This window comes from Pelodiscus sinensis, chromosome 10 (genome assembly GCF_049634645.1).
Source record: "Pelodiscus sinensis isolate JC-2024 chromosome 10, ASM4963464v1, whole genome shotgun sequence".
NCBI classification, from domain to species: domain Eukaryota; kingdom Metazoa; phylum Chordata; order Testudines; family Trionychidae; genus Pelodiscus; species Pelodiscus sinensis.
In genome coordinates, this window is record NC_134720.1 from 51099266 (window position 1) to 51117201 (window position 17936).

The 17936-nt window shown below is 69.8% G+C and overlaps 1 protein-coding gene across 1 annotated transcript in view; it reads right to left on the minus strand.

The window, feature by feature from the left end:
• The window catches only part of TNK2 (tyrosine kinase non receptor 2), a 28927-nt gene that overhangs the window by 1098 nt on the left and 9893 nt on the right, over nt 1–17936 (minus strand). Inside the window, 7 exon segments of the mRNA XM_075938203.1 lie at nt 25–120; nt 1819–2718; nt 2720–3102; nt 4576–4620; nt 5383–5474; nt 8208–8402; nt 17587–17681. Coding sequence (XP_075794318.1) covers nt 25–120; nt 1819–2718; nt 2720–3102; nt 4576–4620; nt 5383–5474; nt 8208–8402; nt 17587–17681 — 1806 coding nt within the window.

Below are 17936 nucleotides of genomic sequence, written 5' to 3' on the forward strand. Positions count from 1 at the left end.
TGGCAGAGGGGGTGCGGCTGGTACCTTCAGATACTGGATGGCCCGTTGGATGCTCCAGCTGTGGTTCTGCAGGGCCGCCTGGCACTCCTCCGTGGTCACGCCGTGCACCATCTCCTGCACCTGCGGCACATGCCCCCCATGAGTGCGAGGCTCTGCCCGGCAGGCTGGGACTGCTATGGGGGAAGGCAGCTGAGGGCTCCCGGCCTATTGAGTCGGGGGGACCCCACTGAAGGGCCGGGGTGCAGGGCTGTGGTGGCGGGCGGGCAGGCTGTCCTTGGGCAGCTCCCCCTCCGCACGGGCCCTGGGCAGCCTGGAGCCAGGGGCTCTGCTGGCGCTGCCTGGTTTCCTACGGTGGGCGCAGACGTGGCTGGAGCCCCCACGGAGCTTCTGTCACCCAGTCGCCAACCGCTTGGGATCATCACCCCCCACCCACAGCCCACTTACAGATGGGGAAACTGAGGCACCTAGTGACGCCCTGTCAGGAAGAGAAGCCAGAAGTCCTGAGCCCCACCTGCAGTGACTGCTGGAAGCCCAGGCTGGGGTGGTGGGAAGTAGCTGCCCCCTTCCTAGCAGAATGTCCCTCCCCGCCAGATTGTGGCAGTCCCCCCGACCCCTGTTTCTCCCACGGGGCCCCAGCAGCGAAGAGGCTGCAATCTCAGGCTGGCCCAGCAGGTGGCGCTCCAGGCCTGCACTGGCCAGAGACAGGGCCTGGCCTCAGGCCGGGATCTGGGTTCCGGAGGCGAAGGCCCCCCCCCCCCGCGGGGCGCATAGCTGCAGGCTTGGGGAGGGAAGGGCCCGTCCAAGGTGGCTGCATTGACGGGCTAGAGGGGGATGAGGGATGACCTGGGGCAGCAGCTGGCCCAGACGGGGGTCAACCCCACACCCCCCAACCAGGGCGGGATGCCGAGGCCCCCAGAAATCCCCCCCCCCCCAGTGTATGAAAGGCCTGGCCATGAGGTGCAGGGTACAGCGAGACCAAGGGCAACCCTGCCGCCCCGAGGGCACTGGGTCTCACGGCATCTACCGCCTCCTAGCCAGCGCCCGACCAGACAGATCCCTCCTCCGCACCCCCGAGGGGAAACTGAGGCGCAGAGAGGGGGAGACAGCCCCGGGGGCCACCAGCACAACCCAGGAGTCCTGGCTGCCTGTCCCTCCAGCCAGATCCCAGCCCAGGACGCCAGCCCCACTGGGCAGGGACGCCAGCTGCAGACTCCACCCTCGCCACCCCCGCCAGGTGCCCTGTCCTAGGAGGGGCTCAGAGGTGGCTGGGCCTGTGGCGCAGGGCCAGCAGCACCAAGTCCTGCCCGGAGGGGCTGAGGGGTAGCCGGCACAGAGCCTGTCGAGTGACTGGCAGGCCCAGGGTGTACACAGGTGGCACCGGCCCCAGGGGCAAAGGGCAGGGGGCGATCCAAACAGGATCAGGCCCAGAGGCTGCAGTTCCTGGGCACAGGAGCGGGTTGGGCTGGGTCTGATGATAGCGCAGGTGAAAGGGGCAGGAGCTCGGGTCCCACTGACCAGGTAGGGCATGGATTCCCCCCTGGGCAGCCCCCAGCCGGGTGCCCACCCTGTGCTGTGCAGGGCTTTTCCCCCATCGGAGGGGCCTGGCTCGCTCACCCCCAATTCATTTGCCTCTGGGAGCGGGGTCTGGAGACAGCGGGGAAACTGAGGCACAACAGGAACCAGGACGGGCTCCGGGTGTGAGCTCTGTGGGGCGGCAGTGGCATTACACACACAGCTCCCCAGGCGGCCCTGCTACCGCTCTCAGGTTAGGCCCCAGCCGGCCGTCCCTTCCCCCAGCCCCCCGGGGCAGCCGCTCACCAGCCGCACTTTCTCGGCGGCCCGGCAGCCCTCGCCGCCCTCGTAGATGATCTTCTGGAGGCCGCAGGCGGCCCGGAGCGGGCCCCGGGGGGCGGGGTTGCTGCTGCCGGCCGAGCCGTCGGGCTGCTGCACCATGGGCCGGACGGTGGCCGTGCTGGGCGCCCGGGGCGCCGGCTCCTCGGGGCTCCGGGCCTCCTTGAAGAACTTCTCGTACTTGTCCAGGTAGGCCGGGCGCTCGGGCAGCAGGTAGTAGTGGGTGCTGCTGACCTTCCGCCCGTCCTTGACGATGGGCAGGATGCAGGGGCCCTTGGCGCCCTCCTTGTCCTGGGCCAGGATGACCTTGGGCGCGGCGTACTTGGGGTCCGAGGCGAAGCTCTGCGTGGTGGGCATGGCCTTGCCCGGCGAGGAGGAGAGGCAGGCGCCCAGGGCCATGGGGGAGCAGAGCCCGGCCCTCTGCTGCGGGGAGCCCACCTGCAGCGCCATGGGGCTGGGAGTCCTGGACGTGGGCTGGGACAAGGGGTCGCGGGGCGGGATCTGGGGCGGCCGGTCCTCCTCGCCCCCCGAGGCCGGGGACAGCTCCCCCGACCAGCGCCCGGCCTCGTTGCGCCGCAGGGGCCGGGGCGGGATGGGCACGCGGGGCGGGACCTGGGGCCGGTCCTCGCCGGGGCTGGGCGCCAGGCCCCGGGGCACGTGCAGCCGCTTCATGCACTCCTGCTGCAGCTCCTGGAAGATCTCGGTGGTCTGGGCCAGGCTGGGCTGCTTGGCCCCGCGGGGCGGCAGGAAGAGGTTGTCGTCCAGCGGCTCGCCCGCCGCCCGGCCCCCCGGCTCCGCGCTGTTGATGGAGCACACCTCGAAGTCGGCCTCGTCCTGCGCCACGTCGTCGTAGGCCGGCGGCGGGGGGCAGGGGCCGCGCGTCCCAGTCCACCACCGGGGTGGGGTGCAAGGGGCGGGGCAGCGCCCGCGTGGGGCTCTGGGGGGGCGTCTTGTCCAGCAGGGAGAAGGCCTCCATGGCCAGCCTGGCGAGGGAGGGGGCGCCCAGCTCCCCGACCGGCGAGGGGGTGGCGGGGGGCGGCTCGTCCCCGAAGTCAATCAGAGGAACCTCGCTGCAGGAGGGGCCCCCGGCCCTGGCCCGGCCCGGCTGCCGCTCGCCCACCTTGGTGCCCGACACCCGGGCGGACGGCTTGGCCAGCTGCAGCCCCTTCGGGGGGCCCGGCTTGCGCAGGTTCAGCCGCTTGAGGCCGCTGGAGAGGGAGTCGTCCTCGCTCACCGGGTCGTAGGAGGGCTCTGGAACACAGGGACGGATTCAGCACCGCAGGGCCCCGGCCTCACCACGGCTCCGTCCCTGGGCCCGGCGCCCGGCACTGAACCCCGGGGCCTCCCCAGCTGCACCCGCGTGGGCCTGCAAGGGGCTCGGACAGCTGGAGCCAGGTGCTGAGAGGGGCACAGTCCTGCCGGTGCCCCTCGCTCCCGACCCACAGGCCCAGGCATCCCAGCCCTGTGCCCCCGCCCTGCCCCCCAGCCCTGCCGGTGCCCCTCACTCCCGACCCGCAGGCCCTGCCATCCCAGCCCTGTGCCCCCGCCCTGCCAGTGCCCCTCACTCCCGACCCACAGGCCCTGCCATCCCAGCCCTGTGACCCCCACCCTGCCTGTGCCCCTCACTCCCGACCCGTTGGCCCTGCCATCTCAGCCCGGTGACCCCCACCCTGCCCCCCAGCCCTGCCAGTGCCCCTCACTCCCGACCCACAGGCCCTGCCATCCCAGCCCTGTGACCCCTGCCCTGCCCCCCAGCCCTGCCTGTGCCCCTCACTCCCGACCCACAGGCCCTGCCATCCCAGCCCAGTGCCCCCAGCCCTGCCAGTGCCCGTTACTCCTGACCCAGAGCCCCTGCCAGCCCTCAGCCTCACTCCCCAGCACAGGCTCCCTAGACAATGTGCACACGAAACTGACAAGCAGCCACTGAGGCTTAGGAGGGGAAGCCCCCGAAATTCACTGGTTCGCTCCTGACCCACACAGGATCCGAGCCCAGGGCCGCCCCCCAAGCCCCTGTTTAAGCTCCGCCTGGACCAGGTATCCCTGAGCTTTGCCCTAGAGGTCTCGGTCGGGCTCAGAGCTCGCCCAGCAGCATCCAATTCCTGCCCCATGTATTGGCTCTGCTCCCCGGGGCCACGCCCTGGCGGTGCCGGATCGCACCGCAGCCTCTGCCCGCCCGCCCGCTCTCGCTGCCCCCAGCCCGGGGGTGAGTGCGCAGCCGTCGGGCCAGGCACAGCCTGGGGCCGGGGATCTCAGTTGCCAGCAGGCGGGAGGCAGAGCCCGGCTGGGTCAGAGCGGAGGGCTGGCCCCAGGGGGCGCCTGGGCGTGGGGGCCAGCCGGGGGCAGAGCGCTCGTCCTGGGGAGAGACCAGCAGCGGGGCGCGGCCGACGCAGGAGGAGCCTGCCGAGGGCTGGGAGCGTTTCACAAGCTCCCGGGGGCAGAGGGCACCGGTGCCAGGGGCATCGACCAGCCGCCGAGAGCCTGGGGCAGGGGGCCCGAACTCACCTCTGCCCCCTCGGGGGCGCAGGGCCGGGGCACCCTGAGCAGGGCCTCCCCCTAAGTGCCCCGCTGTGCGTGTCTGTGCACGGCGCCCTCCTGGTGCCCGAGCCCTGCGCTGGCAGCAGCCCCGTTGGCACCGACGTCCCCCATGCAGCAAGCGCCCCCGCCCCCCGTACCTGGCGGAGAGGAGCGGAGAGAAGAGAGGGAAAGAGCAGAGGCCCGACTTACTGGTCAGGAGGAGCGTGGGCTGCGGCGGCCGAGGCGGCGGCTCCCCTGCAGGAGAAGAGGCCCCGGAAGAGAGAGGAGGGGTTAGCTGGCGAAGCGCAGAAGCAAGAGGCAGGTCAGCGACAGAGCGGTCGGCAGGCAGGACTGCCGGGCCCAGGGAGCAGCGGCACCGCTTGGAACAGCCAACGGCGGGTTTCTCCGACCTGGCCGGAGGGTGGATGCCAGCTGGGCCGGAGAGGCGGGCACGGGGCACTGCCGAGCGTCTGGGCCAGCCGTCGCCAGCCAAAACTCGGGCCCCCTGAGAGTCTGGCCCTCCGCACTTGGAGCCCGTGTCTGAGCCCCGGAGCAACAGCGGGTCTGCGCCGGGCCCCTCCCAGGATCCGGGGTGGCAGCTGGGAGCGTTAGGGCAGGAAGCAGAAACCTGGTGTGGCTGGAGGACGGAGGATCCGGGACGGGAAGAGCTCTGCTGCCAGCCGGTTCCGCCACGCCGCAGAGCAACCGGGAAAGGCTCCCTCGGCAGAGGAAGGGCAGAAGGTCTGAGGCTGGCAGGAGCAACGCGCCGGCTTTGCTGCAAGGGGCACGTTCACCCTCTGCCCACGCTCTCTCCCCCGGCACCGTGTGGCCCGGGAGCCCAGCTGGGACCGCCTGGCATCCTAGTGCAGTGCCCTGGTCACAGAGCAAGAGCGGCCTGTGGAGACTACAGGTCCCAGCAGGCACCAGGGCTGGAGCCTGTGCAGTGTTGCATGCTGGGACTGGTAGTTTGCTGGCCTGCCGGGACAGTGCCCCACAGCAGCACGGCATGTGGCTTACTTTTCACTCGTCCCGGGAGCTGGGTGGGTCTGGCTGCGTTCAGGTCCACCCCTAGCACGTCGGGAGGGTCCATGGGGTTTCCCAGGTACAGCCTGTGGGGAGAGAACACGCAGGGTGGTCAGCAGCACGCCCCACGTCCGGGGCTCGCCCCGCCGGCGCTGTGGGGCACCTGACACCCAGACACATGGCACTGCCCTCTTGGCTCAGGGGCGCGGCAGCCGAAAGCCTGGCCCTGAGTGCAGGAGACCCACATGGAAGGGACGGGGGAGGGGAGTTGCTCAGGTCTCCCCCAAGCCAGCCCCAGAGATTAGCACAGTCCATTAGCCCTCCCAGCCGGGGAACCCCCCCTTTGCTACTCCTCCCACTGCCGATCCCCAGTGGCTGGCAGCCCCCGCCCATGGAGCAAAACCGGGCTCTCCCACCTGGGCAACGGTGGAGGGCTGCTAAGGGATGAGGCCAAGGTCAGGCAGGGTGTCAGTGGCAGAGCAAGGCATCAACATGGGGTCCCCTGCATCCCAGCCTCGTGCCAGGGACTCAGGGGACACCTGGCCCTGGTCCGTGAGTGCTGGGGGCGGGAGGGGGCAGGGAGCGTACACTCTACCCTCCAGCTTCCACAGGCTGTGCCCCTGGTGGCTCTGAGGGGCCAAGTTCTGGGGGTCCTGGCCCCACTTGGAGCATTTCCGGAGAACCCCCCAGTTCTACCCTCCCCCCATGCTGGCCCGATCTGGGCCCCCAGGAGCAGCCCAGGGCCGGTGCCCAGAGATGGCAGCGTGGGGCTGGGGTCTCCCGGGCTGAGCTGTGCCAGGCAGGCGAGAGACGGGGAGAGGGAGGGATCTGGGCGTAGGGTCCCCCTGCTTGGGGACGCGCCAGCCTGGACCCCACGTCCCTGCGCTCCGCACCCGGGCAGCCCAGCGCAGGGCTCCTGCTGGCCGGGCGTGGGACTGGCTCAGGCGAGGAGCAGAGCAGCAGGGCTGGGAGCTTAGTGCCAGAGCACGGCCAGGGGCATGGGGCACGGGCAGAGCGGGGTATAGGGGCCTGGGCTGGCAGGGGCCGCAGGTCGGAGGGAGGGGCTCCGGCAGAGCTGGGGGGGCTGCGGGTCGGGAGGGAGGGGCTCCGGCAGAGCTGGGGGGGCTGCGGGTCGGGAGGGAGGGGCTCCGGCAGAGCTGGGGGGGCTGCGGGTCGGGAGGGAAGGGCACCGGCAGAGCTCGGGGGGGGGCTGCAGGTCAGGAGGGAGGGGCATCGGCAGAGCTCGGGGGGGGGGGGGGGCTGCGGGTCGGGATGGAGGGGCTCCGGCAGAGCTGGGGGGGCTGCGGGTTGGGAGGGAGGGGCACCGGCAGAGCTGGGGGGGCTGCAGGTTGGGAGGGAGGGGCACCGGCAGAGCTGGGGGGGCTGCGGGTTGGGAGGGAGGGGCACCGGCAGAGCTCGGGGGGGGGGGCTGCAGGTCGGGAGGGACGACTGCGGGTTGGGAGGGAGGGGCTCCGGCAGAGCTGGGGGGGCTGCGGGTCGGGAGGGAAGGGCACTGGCAGAGCTGGGGGGGGCTGCGGGTCAGGAGGGAGGGGCACCGGCAGAGCTCGGGGGGGGGGGGGACTGCAGGTCGGGAGGGACGACTGCGGGTTGGGAGGGAGGGGCACCGGCAGAGCTGGGGGGGCTGTGGGTCGGGAAGGAGGGGCACCGGCAGAGCTGGGGGGGGCAGCAGCAGAGCTGGGGGACCCTGGAGCTGGGCTGGCAGGGGCTGCAGGTGGGAGCTGCATCGCACCCAGGGACAAAAGGGGTTTGGGGGCGCGCAACTCAAACACGGCTGGACCAAATCTGAGCCGGCCTGTCGGGAGCTGAGATCAAGCCGGGGAAACACCTTGGCTCTGGAAATCGGTGAGCAGCCACGCAAGGGAGATTTGAGCAGAGGCTGGAACTAACATGTATGTTATATCCATGTACAATCCCGCTGGGGGAACGTCCCCCTTCACTGAAATGCAGCCACCTCTGGGGTGGCGCGAGGCAGCTGTTTAACAGCTCACAGCGACACATGGGCTGTGTCTACACTAGCAAGTTATTCCGGAAAATCAGCTGCTTTTCCGGAAAAACTTGCCAGCTGTCTACACTGGCCGCTTGAATTTCCGGAAAAGCATTGACGATCTCATGTAAAATCATCAGTGCTTTTCCGGAAAAACTATGCTGCTCCCATTCGGGCAAAAGTCTTTTTCCGGAAAACTGTTCCGGAAAAGGGCCAGTGTAGACAGCCCAGTGCTGTTTTCCGCAAAAAAGCCCCGATCGCGAAAATGACGATCAGGGCTTTTTTGCGGAAAAGTGCTTTTGCGGAAAAGCGTCCTGCCAATCTAGACACGCGTTTCCGAAAACGCTTTTAACGGAAAACTTTTCCGTTAAAAGCATTTCCGGAAAACCATGCCAGTGTAGACGTAGCCATGGTGTTTTAGGGCCCAGCCCAGTAAAAGGGAAAGGGGTTCCTCATGGACAGGCTCCCCCCAGTGCTAACATGGCGCCGAGACCCCGGACTCAGGCAAAGAGCCCTGCGGAGCCAGGAGAGGTCTGGCCCGTGGGCTGACCATGTGTCCGGCGATCCGTTCCTGCTGCCCACACCCAGTGGGCAGATCAGCCACTCACACCAGCACCCCGTTATTCCGAAGGGCGGGTTCATGGGGGCGATTCCTAGGGAGAGAAGGATCCCGGACCGGCCTGAAGCCAGAGCAACCCAAAGAGCCACACGGGCCCCCACGTCCCTCGGGGCCCCCCCCGAACTGTTCTGCTCCTGGGGCCGCGGGGCGGGGAGAAGGGCCGAGCGAAGCCGAGCAGACGGACGCGGTCCTTACTCGTCGATCTTATCGGGGAAGCCCCAGCAGCGCTGCGGGTTGGTGTCTCCATGGCCCGTGTGGATGAAGCTGTTTTTCAGCGGCTGGCTGATGTCGTGGGCCGACAGCCCAGCCACCGAGGTCACCGTGTTTCGGGGGAACTGCCCCACTTTCAGGGTCCTCTTATTCTGACCCCGCCACCAATAATTCTCAGCCCTACGGAACAAAAAGGCCTCGTTACTGGCCGAGAAAGCCTCCAGCCACGGCGGGCGCTACCACGTGGGCTTGGGCACCGGACGGGGGAGCCCTGCAGGGGACGCACAGCCCGGTCCCGGGCTCAGAGCATGGCCCAGCGCTCGGGGGGACAGGGAGCTACGTGACCAGCTCCAGCTCACCCGGCCGGAGCAGAACTCGGGCACCCCAGGCCCTCCGACAACAGAACCCAGGAGTCCGGGCGCCCGGCCCCCTGCCTAGCAAGGAGAGCTGCGCCCAGGCCTGCCAGAGGTGCCCGGGCGGGGGCGTGTAACACTGGTAGGTGGGGATCTGCCCCTGGGGCACCGCGAGGGCAGAGGGGTGTGGGGCCACACGCCAGGGGCAGTGCAGCTAGGAATCCGCCAGCCGGGACAGGCAGGCGACGCCACCTGTCCCCGCTGGCAGCGCCCGCCCCTGCGCCAGCTGGCAGATTCCCCTCCCACGCAGCGCGGGGGGGCAAAGCCAGGCCAGCCGCCCTCCGGGGCGATGACACGGCCCTGCTGCCTCCGGTGGGGGCCGCGGGCACGCCCTGGCTGAGCGCCTGCCCGCTCGCCTCCCCCTCAGCTGTGCCCCTGGAACAGCCGCCGGCTCTGCTGCTCAGTCGGCGGCAGCAGGGGCGGGGGACAGCACCCCCCCTTGGTGCCTGCCCGGCCAGCACTGGCCATTTGGGGCTCTTGAATCACATCCCAGCTAATGGCAGCAGGCAGGTGCCAGGCCGAGGGGAGGGGGGCAGGGAAGAGGCAAATGAGGGGACAAGCAAGGGGGACAGGAGCCAAGCAAATGGGGCAGGTAATGGGTGAGGGGGCAGAGGTAGGGGCAAGGTGCAGGGGCAATAACTCCATAGGTCTGTGCAGCTGTTACCCAGCCCCCATCACGTCACCCCAACCTTTGCTCAGCCTGGGTCAGGGCCCCTGCAGCAGAGGCACCTGGGCGAGGCGGGGAGACCCCACCCACCCAGCCGTGCAACGCTGAAGCCACCTGGATGCTTCTGCCCTGACACAGGAGAGAGAACGGCTCCATGGACTCAGGGCCATGTGCCAGACCCTCCCGGCCCCTGCAGGGAGCCGGGCCTGGACCAGAGGCAGCAGGCTCCTGCAGCGAGGAGTTCCCCAGCTTCACTCCATGGCACAGAGCGAGGCGACAAAAGCGGCACCTACAGTGTCCCGGGGAAAACAGCAGCAACATAACCAGCCAGTAGAGACACCAAAACCAGGTGGCCTGGTGTATAGCCACAGTACCACACCTAGCGCCCAACTCTCCCAGCGCCGTACCCAGAACCCCAGCCCCCCAGCTAGAGCCCGAACCCCCTAGTGCCCCACCTAGCGCCTGAACCCCCCAGGGCTGAACCTAGAACCCGAACTCCTCAACACCACACTTAGCACCCCACCCCCCGTGCCCCACCTAGCACGTGAACCCCCCAGCGCCCCATCTAGCTCCCGAACCCACGAGTGACGTACCCACTGCCTGACCCCCCCCAGTGCTTCACATAGCACCCGAACTGCCCAGCACCGCAACTGGCACCTGAACCCCCCAGTGCCCCACCTAGCGCCTGAACCCCCCAGCGCCGCACCTAGCGCCTGAACCCCCCAGTGTCGCACCGAGCGCCTGAACCCCCCAGCGCCGCACCTAGCGCCTGAACCCCCCAGCGCCGCACCTAGCGCCTGAACCCCCCAGTGCCCCACCTAGCGCCTGAACCCCCCAGCGCCGCACCTAGCGCCCGAACCCCCCAGTGCCCCACCTAGCGCCTGAACCCCCCAGCGCCGCACCTAGCGCCTGAACCCCCCAGTGCCCCACCTAGCGCCTGAACCCCCCAGCGCCGCACCTAGCGCCCGAACCCCCCAGTGCCCCACCTAGCGCCTGAACCCCCCAGTGCCGCACCTAGCGCCCGAACCCCCCAGTGCCCCACCTAGCGCCTGAACCCCCCAGCGCCGCACCTAGCGCCTGAACCCCCCAGTGCCCCACCTAGCGCCTGAACCCCCCAGCGCCGCACCTAGCGCCCGAACCCCCCAGTGCTGCACCTAGCGCCCGAACCCCCCAGTGCTGCACCTAGCGCCCGAACCCCCCAGTGCTGCACCTAGCGCCTGAACCCCCCAGTGTCGCACCGAGCGCCTGAACCCCCCAGTGCCCCACCTAGCGCCTGAACCCCCCAGCGCCGCACCTAGCGCCTGAACCCCCCAGCGCCGCACCTAGCGCCTGAACCCCCCAGCGCCGCACCTAGCGCCCGAACCCCCCAGTGTCGCACCTAGCGCCTGAACCCCCCAGTGTCGCACCTAGCGCCTGAACCCCCCAGTGCCGCACCTAGCGCCCGAACCCCCCAGTGTCGCACCTAGCGCCCGAACCCCCCAGTGCCGCACCTAGCGCCTGAACCCCCCAGTGCCGCACCTAGCGCCTGAACCCCCCAGCGCCGCACCTAGCGCCCGAACCCCCCAGCGCCGCACCTAGCGCCCGAACCCCCCAGTGCTGCACCTAGCGCCCGAACCCCCCAGCACCGCACCTAGCGCCCGAACCCCCCAGTGCTGCACCTAGCGCCCGAACCCCCCAGTGCCGCACCTAGCGCCTGAACCCCCCAGTGCCGCACCTAGCGCCCGAACCCCCCAGTGCCGCACCTAGCGCCCGAACCCCCCAGTGCCGCACCTAGCGCCTGAACCCCCCAGCACCGCACCTAGCGCCCGAACCCCCCAGCACCACACCTAGCGCCCGAACCCCCCAGCACCACACCTAGCGCCTGAACCCCCCAGCACCGCACCTAGCGCCTGAACCCCCCAGTGTCGCACCTAGCGCCCGAACCCCCCAGCGCCGCACCTAGCGCCCGAATCCCCCAGCGCCGCACCTAGCGCCCGAATCCCCCAGCGCCGCACCTAGCGCCCGAACCCCCCAGTGTCGCACCTAGCGCCTGAACCCCCCAGTGTCGCACCTAGCGCCTGAACCCCCCAGTGCCGCACCTAGCGCCCGAACCCCCCAGTGTCGCACCTAGCGCCCGAACCCCCCAGTGCTGCACCTAGCGCCTGAACCCCCCAGTGCCGCACCTAGCGCCTGAACCCCCCAGTGCCGCACCTAGCGCCCGAACCCCCCAGCGCCGCACCTAGCGCCCGAACCCCCCAGTGCTGCACCTAGCGCCTGAACCCCTAGTGCCGCACCGAGCGCCTGAACCCCTAGTGCCGCACCGAGCGCCCGAACCCCCCAGTGTCGCACCTAGCGCCTGAACCCCCCAGCACCACACCTAGCGCCCGAACCCCCCAGCGCCGCACCTAGCGCCTGAACCCCCCAGCACCACACCTAGCGCCCGAACCCCCCAGTGCCGCACCTAGCGCCTGAACCCCCCAGCGCCGCACCTAGCGCCCGAACCCCCCAGTGTCGCACCTAGCGCCCAAACCCCCCAGTGTCGCACCTAGCACTCGAACCCCCCAGTGCCGCACCTAGCGCCTGAACCCCCCAGCACCGCACCTAGCGCCTGAACCCCCCAGTGCCCCACCTAGCGCCTGAACCCCCCAGCACCACACCTAGCGCCTGAACCCCCCAGTGCCCCACCTAGCGCCCGAACCCCCCAGCGCCGCACCTAGCGCCCGAACCCCCCAGTGCCGCATCTAGCGCCTGAACCCCCCAGCGCCGCACCTAGCGCCTGAACCCCCCAGCACCGCACCTAGCGCCTGAACCCCCCAGTGCCGCATCTAGCGCCCGAACCCCCCAGCGCCGCACCTAGCGCCCGAACCCCCCAGCGCCGCACCTAGCGCCTGAACCCCCCAGCGCCGCACCTAGCGCCCGAACCCCCCAGTGTCGCACCTAGCGCCTGAACCCCCCAGCACCCGAACCCCCCAGCACCATACCTAGCGCCTGAACCCCCCAGTGCCGCATCTAGCGCCCGAACCCCCCAGCGCCGCACCTAGCGCCTGAACCCCCCAGTGCCGCACCTAGCGCCCGAACCCCCCAGCACCACACCTAGCGCCTGAACCCCCCAGCACCGCACCTAGCGCCTGAACCCCTAGTGCCGCACCTAGCGCCTGAACCCCCCAGCACCACACCTACCGCCTGAACCCCTAGTACCACACCTAGCGCCTGAACCCCCCAGCACCGCACCTAGCGCCTGAACCCCCCAGGACCCGAACCCCCCAGCGCCGCACCTAGCGCCCGAACCCCCCAGCGCCGCACCTAGCGCCCGAACCCCCCAGTGCCGCACCTAGCGCCTGAACCCCCTAGCACCGCACCGAGCGCCTGAACCTCCTAAGGCTGCATCTAGCACCTGAATTCCTGGCTTTACCGGTCTGCCTAGCCTGGGATCTGGCAGAGGCTGGGCACGTCTGTATTGGCTGGGATTCCCTGTTGGTGCCTTTTTAACGATTGCGAGTGGCAACCCTAAATAACAAAGCGGCCTCTGGGGCCGACCCTGCGACAACCAAGCAGAGCGCGCGCCTCTGGCAAGAGGGGCCGACCGGAATCTGGCCGAGGACATGAGCGCGGCCATCGCGCACAGAACGAGGGAGCAGCTAGTGCCATGCCCCCTGACCAAGCGGTGCTCAGCAGGGAGGCTCAGCGGCCAGGCAGGTCGGGGGCCAGGGCGGACCCCGAAGTGCTGCACACACTGTACATTGCTGCGCCCAGCTCTGGGGTGGAAGGTTGCAGCTGCTTAGCACAGCAATGCAGGGCAGTGAAACCGCGGGGGGATTTCGGGGGGCCGTGTGCCAACACCCCACGTGGGTCTGGCCAGGAGGTGGGCTGACACCCGACTGCCCCCACAACCCCCACTCCCTGCAGCACAGCACCCCCTGTTGATCCCCCACTGTCTGTCATGCAGCCCCCCACAGCGCCCCCTACTGACTCCCTGCAGTGCAGCGCCCTGAGCACCACCCAGGGACTGCAGCCAGCGCTGTCTTTAGGGCAAAGTGCCCCCATCCGAGCCCCACACCTGGCAGCGCCCTGAGCATCGCCCTGCCGTCGGCATCTCCTAGCGACCCCCCTGCCGGCACCCCCTAGGGCCCAGCTCCGAGCGGGGCCATCAACACCACCCTGTGAGCAGCAGTCTCCTCGCCGCCCCAGGGGGCAGGACACAGGCCCTTTGGTGCAGCTTTGGGGGGGCTATTATCAACGAGAGGGACTAGCTCCGCAGGTCCCTTCCCTGGCTGCTGAGGGCGGGGGCCCCAGGATCCCTGCCCACACGGCTGAGCCGCAGCGTTTCTGGGAACTACCTGTGACTCACGGCAGCCCCGGCTCAGCCCTTTTCCTGTTTACCGACGGCTCTGCCTCCCGGCCCAGCCCCGGCTCCGGTCTGGGGCCCAGGATATTACTCAGCGCTGGGACCCCTGGCAAGCTGCTGGCACCAGCGCCTCCTCCCTTGTCTGGGGACACCGCTCCCCAGCAGGGCAGCCCTCTGCCAGGCCCCTGCGGCTCTGCCTGCCGGCTTCCCAGCTCTCCCCCGCCCTCCAGGGCTGAGTGCCCTGCGGCCAGGAGCGCCCTCCGCTCTGGAACCCCTCTCCCCGGGCCCATCTAGCGCCAGAGGGGTGGCGGGACTCGCTGCCTGCGTGGCTACCACGGGGGGGGAGTTAGGGCCACGAAGGCGAGAACCTAACGGGCTTTAAGGTAGGTCCTGCTATATTTACAGAGGGAGCTATTTCCCAGCATGGGCACTAGCCCAGAGCAAATGCGTTTGAAGTAGGTCCCGCTGTCTATGCAGCTCTCCGGGGCTTGTGGGAACCGTTTCCCCAAGCGATGGAGCAGAGCTGAGGACAGACACAACTCATCACACTGCGCGCTGTCATTCTGTGGGGGGTTCTCTTTAGCCCCACAGGCTGGCAGCTACTGATTTCTGTACGGCCCAGAATCCCCAGCGGGAGGCAAGAGGGCGGGGGGGCAGTTATTCCCCTGTCACAAACAGGGAAACTGAGGCACGGAGCAGGCAAGTGGCTTGTCCAAAGTGACTCGGCAAACTAGCGGCGGAGGCAGGACTAGTGCTCTAGGCTCCAGGCTCCCGGTCCCGTGCCCTCCCCACTAGTCCCCCCAGCTTTGAGTGGGGTCCCATGGCAAAGGCAGCCCTGGGCGACCAGCACTGCTAAGATGCTTCTCTTTCCCCGGGTAACAGCTTCACCCTTCCCACTGCCCAGCATGGCCCCTCCCTTTCACGAGGGAAACTGAGGCACGGGCTGGGCCCCCTGCTCCCCAAGGGTCACTGCAACGAGAACACAGACGCTCCCAACCCCGCTGCTGCGCTCTGCCCTCTGCCTCTTTCACCGCACACGCTGAGCCCCCAGTCGGCCCCCCGACCCACCTACGCCCCCGCGGCAGCGAGCAGACCCCCAGCCCGCGTCCCCGGGCAGCCGGAGAGCTGGCGTGTCACCTCAGACGGGGCCGTCCAGTCTCCCGGGGGGTGCAGCACGCGCCGGACCAGCTCCTCACGCCGTCCTCCTTGCGGGTGGGCAGCCGAGCCGCGCCGAGCCCTGCGCCAGGGCCACCGTGCTCCCGGCGTGTGGCCCGCAGAGCGTCTGCCTGGAAGTGGTTGACTGCTCTGGCTCTGGCAGGCGGCGCGGCTCAGCCCCGGCCCCAGCCCATGATGCAATCGGGGCGGCGTGCACACACTGGTTCGGCATGAGCTACACCCTCCACTCCGGCTCCGCTGACGAATCCCGCCCTGCAATGACACGGCCAGCCCTCGGGCAGGAGTCACTGCCGGTCCCTAAAGATACACAGCCCTGCCTGATTCATCCCCGCTGCCGTGACGAACGGCACGGCCCTGGGGAGAGCCCGGGGGGCGGGGGGCTCAGGCACTCGAGATCCCCTGCCTTGGGCGGGGGAGCAGAGCAGAGGGGGGAAGAGAGGCTCAGATTCGGGGGGGTGGTAGGATTCAGAGTCTGTATCGGGGGGTCTAGTCACAAGCGTGTCCCCCCACACACACCCATGGGCGGGTACCACCCAATGCACTGTAATGAGTCACGCCCCTTGGGCTGCTCTCTGCCCACCACTCGGAGGGTTCTCCATCTCCGGGCCCACTCTGCCATCTAGCCGACCCCCCTTCCTTTAGCCCTCTGCCCCCCCGTGCTGAGCTCCTCCGCACTGTTCCCCCCAGCTCACCCCTTTTACTCGCCCTAGGAGCTCAGCATTCCTGGAGCCTCTCCAAACACCCCATCCTTGCTCCAGCCCCCCACGGCGGGCCTCCTGGGATGGGCAGGGCCAGATCCCTGCTCAGACCCCAGTGATGGGGTCTCTCGACCCCTACCTGTGTGGGGGCAGGACAGCCGCAAAGCAGGCGGAGGCTCCGGGAGCGACGCGATCCCAGCTCCATTTCAGTCCCTCTTATCGCTCGGTGCCTCTGTTTACCCACCGATAAGCCACTGACCCAGGGCGCAGGGGGGCCTGGGGCAGCCGGGCCCCTCCCCGCGGGGGCTAACGAAGGAGCAAGGGTCCCGGCCCTGTGGCTCAGTTCGGGGAAGCTGTCCCCGATTGGCCCTGGCTGGCTTCCTGCTCGGGGCGGCTCAGAGGCCGTGGGCAGCGGGAGCGGCCGCGGGGGCGGGTGTGCCGATGGCAGCTCTCAGGCAGGACACAAACGAGGGCAAACTAACAAGTGCAGAGGCAGTCGGGGACTGACTCACCCAGGGCGGGGGGCGGAGCAAGGCAACGCAGCGCCCTGGCTCCCAGCGTGGAACCGGGGACCGAACCCTGCACCAGAGGGACGGGGCCCCACAGACCTTCCGTGGCCTGGCACCACGGGCGCTCGCTGGGCCCTGGGGGCTGGCTTCTCAGTCATGGAGGGAGCAGGGCTCAGTGGTCGGAGCACGGGTGCTGGGAGGCAGGACTCTGGGCCCAGCTCTGCCACTGACTTGCTGGGGGACCAAGGGCACAGCCCTTAGCCTCGCTAGGCCTCAGTTTCCCCACCTGTGGCAGAGGGAGGAGCCTCATACCAGACAGCGCCAGTGCCCCCCCGAGCACCAGGATAGCAAGGAGCAGCGCAGTGGGGGAGGCCCAGGGCAGGGCCAGCGTCCCCCATAGCCTCAGCCCTGCCGTGGTCCCCAGCCCCTGGGCTCCTCCCAGCCCTGCCATCACCCCCCCCCCCCCCCAGCCCCTGGGCTCCCCTCAGCCCTGCCATCACCCCCCCCAGCGCCTGGGCTCCCCCCAGCCCTGCCATGGCTCCCCAGCCCTGCCATCGCCCCCCCCAGCCCCTGGGCTCCCCCCGGCCCTGCCATGGCCCCCCAGCCCCTGGGCTCCCCCCAGCCCTGCCATCGCCCCCCAGCCCCTGGGCTTCCCCCGGCCCTGCCATGGCTCCCCAGCCCTGCCATCGCCCCCCAGCCCCTGGGCTCCCCCCGGCCCTGCCATGGCCCCCCAGCCCCTGGGCTCCCCCCGGCCCTGCCATCGCCCCCCAGCCCCTGGGCTCCCCCCGGCCCTGCCATCGCCCCCCAGCCCCTGGGCTTCCCCCGGCCCTGCCATGGCCCCCCAGTCCCTGGACTCCCCCGGCCCTGCCATGGCCCCCCACAGGCTGCCTGTGATTCCAGCCCTCAGAGCTGGAGCAGACAGGAGCTGTCATGGCGCCTGGTACGGCCGGCGGCCATTGGGGACATGCACAGACGGGCCAGGCCACATTCCTGGGGGGCACAGCCAGGGTCCCCGCCCCCCTGGGGCCACAGGCACTCGGTGCGCCGGGGAGGGAAGGGGGACACGGAGAGCATGGGTGGGGGAAGGGCCAGTGGTGGATTCGAGCCAGGAAAGAGGCTGAGGGGAGTGTGTGTGGGAGGGGGCGGGGGGGCAGGCGGGATGGGGGGGAAGGGCTGGCGGTGGAACCCCCCCCATGGATGGGGCTGAGGGGAGCAGGCTGGGGGCAGGGACAGCTGGGAATGGGGGAAAGGCCTGTGGTGGAGCCCCCCAGGGACAGCGTTGGGGGGGAGGCGGAGCAGCCAGAAGATGGGGGAAGGGCCGGCGATGGAGCCCCCCAGGGACAGTGAGGGGAGCAAGGGGGGGGAGGGGCCAGCTGGGGGTGGGGAAAGGGCCAGCGATGGATCCCCCCAGGGACAGTGAGGGGAGCAAGGTGGGGGAGGGGCCAGCTGGGGGTGGGGGAAGGGCCGGCGATGGAGCCCCCCAGGGACCGGGCTGAGGGGAGCAAGGTGGGGGAGGGGCCAGCTGGGGGTGGGGGAGGGGCCGGCGATGGAGCCCCCCAGGACTCTCTGGACAATACCTGCCCTCGATGACCGTGATGACGTCGTTCATCTGGATGTGCAGCTTCTCCGGCTCCTCCACGTCCTGCAGGGCCCTCATGTCCGTGGGCTGGGCCTGGGGGGCAGGGACGGGCTCAGGGCCGGCCAGGCTACGGCTGGGTCTGACCCGCCCCTGGGCCTGCAGGCAGACACCCCGACCCAGAGCCCTGGGCCCCACGTGGCCAGGCCAGGCACCTGCCTGCTGCAGCCAACTCTCAGGACTGGAAGCGGCGGCCCCAGCCAGCCCCGAGCCGCCAGCCCCCTCCCCTGAGCTCAGGCCAGCCCCATGGCCAGAATCCCCCCCACCCCCCGGCTGGGCAGAGCCGGCTCC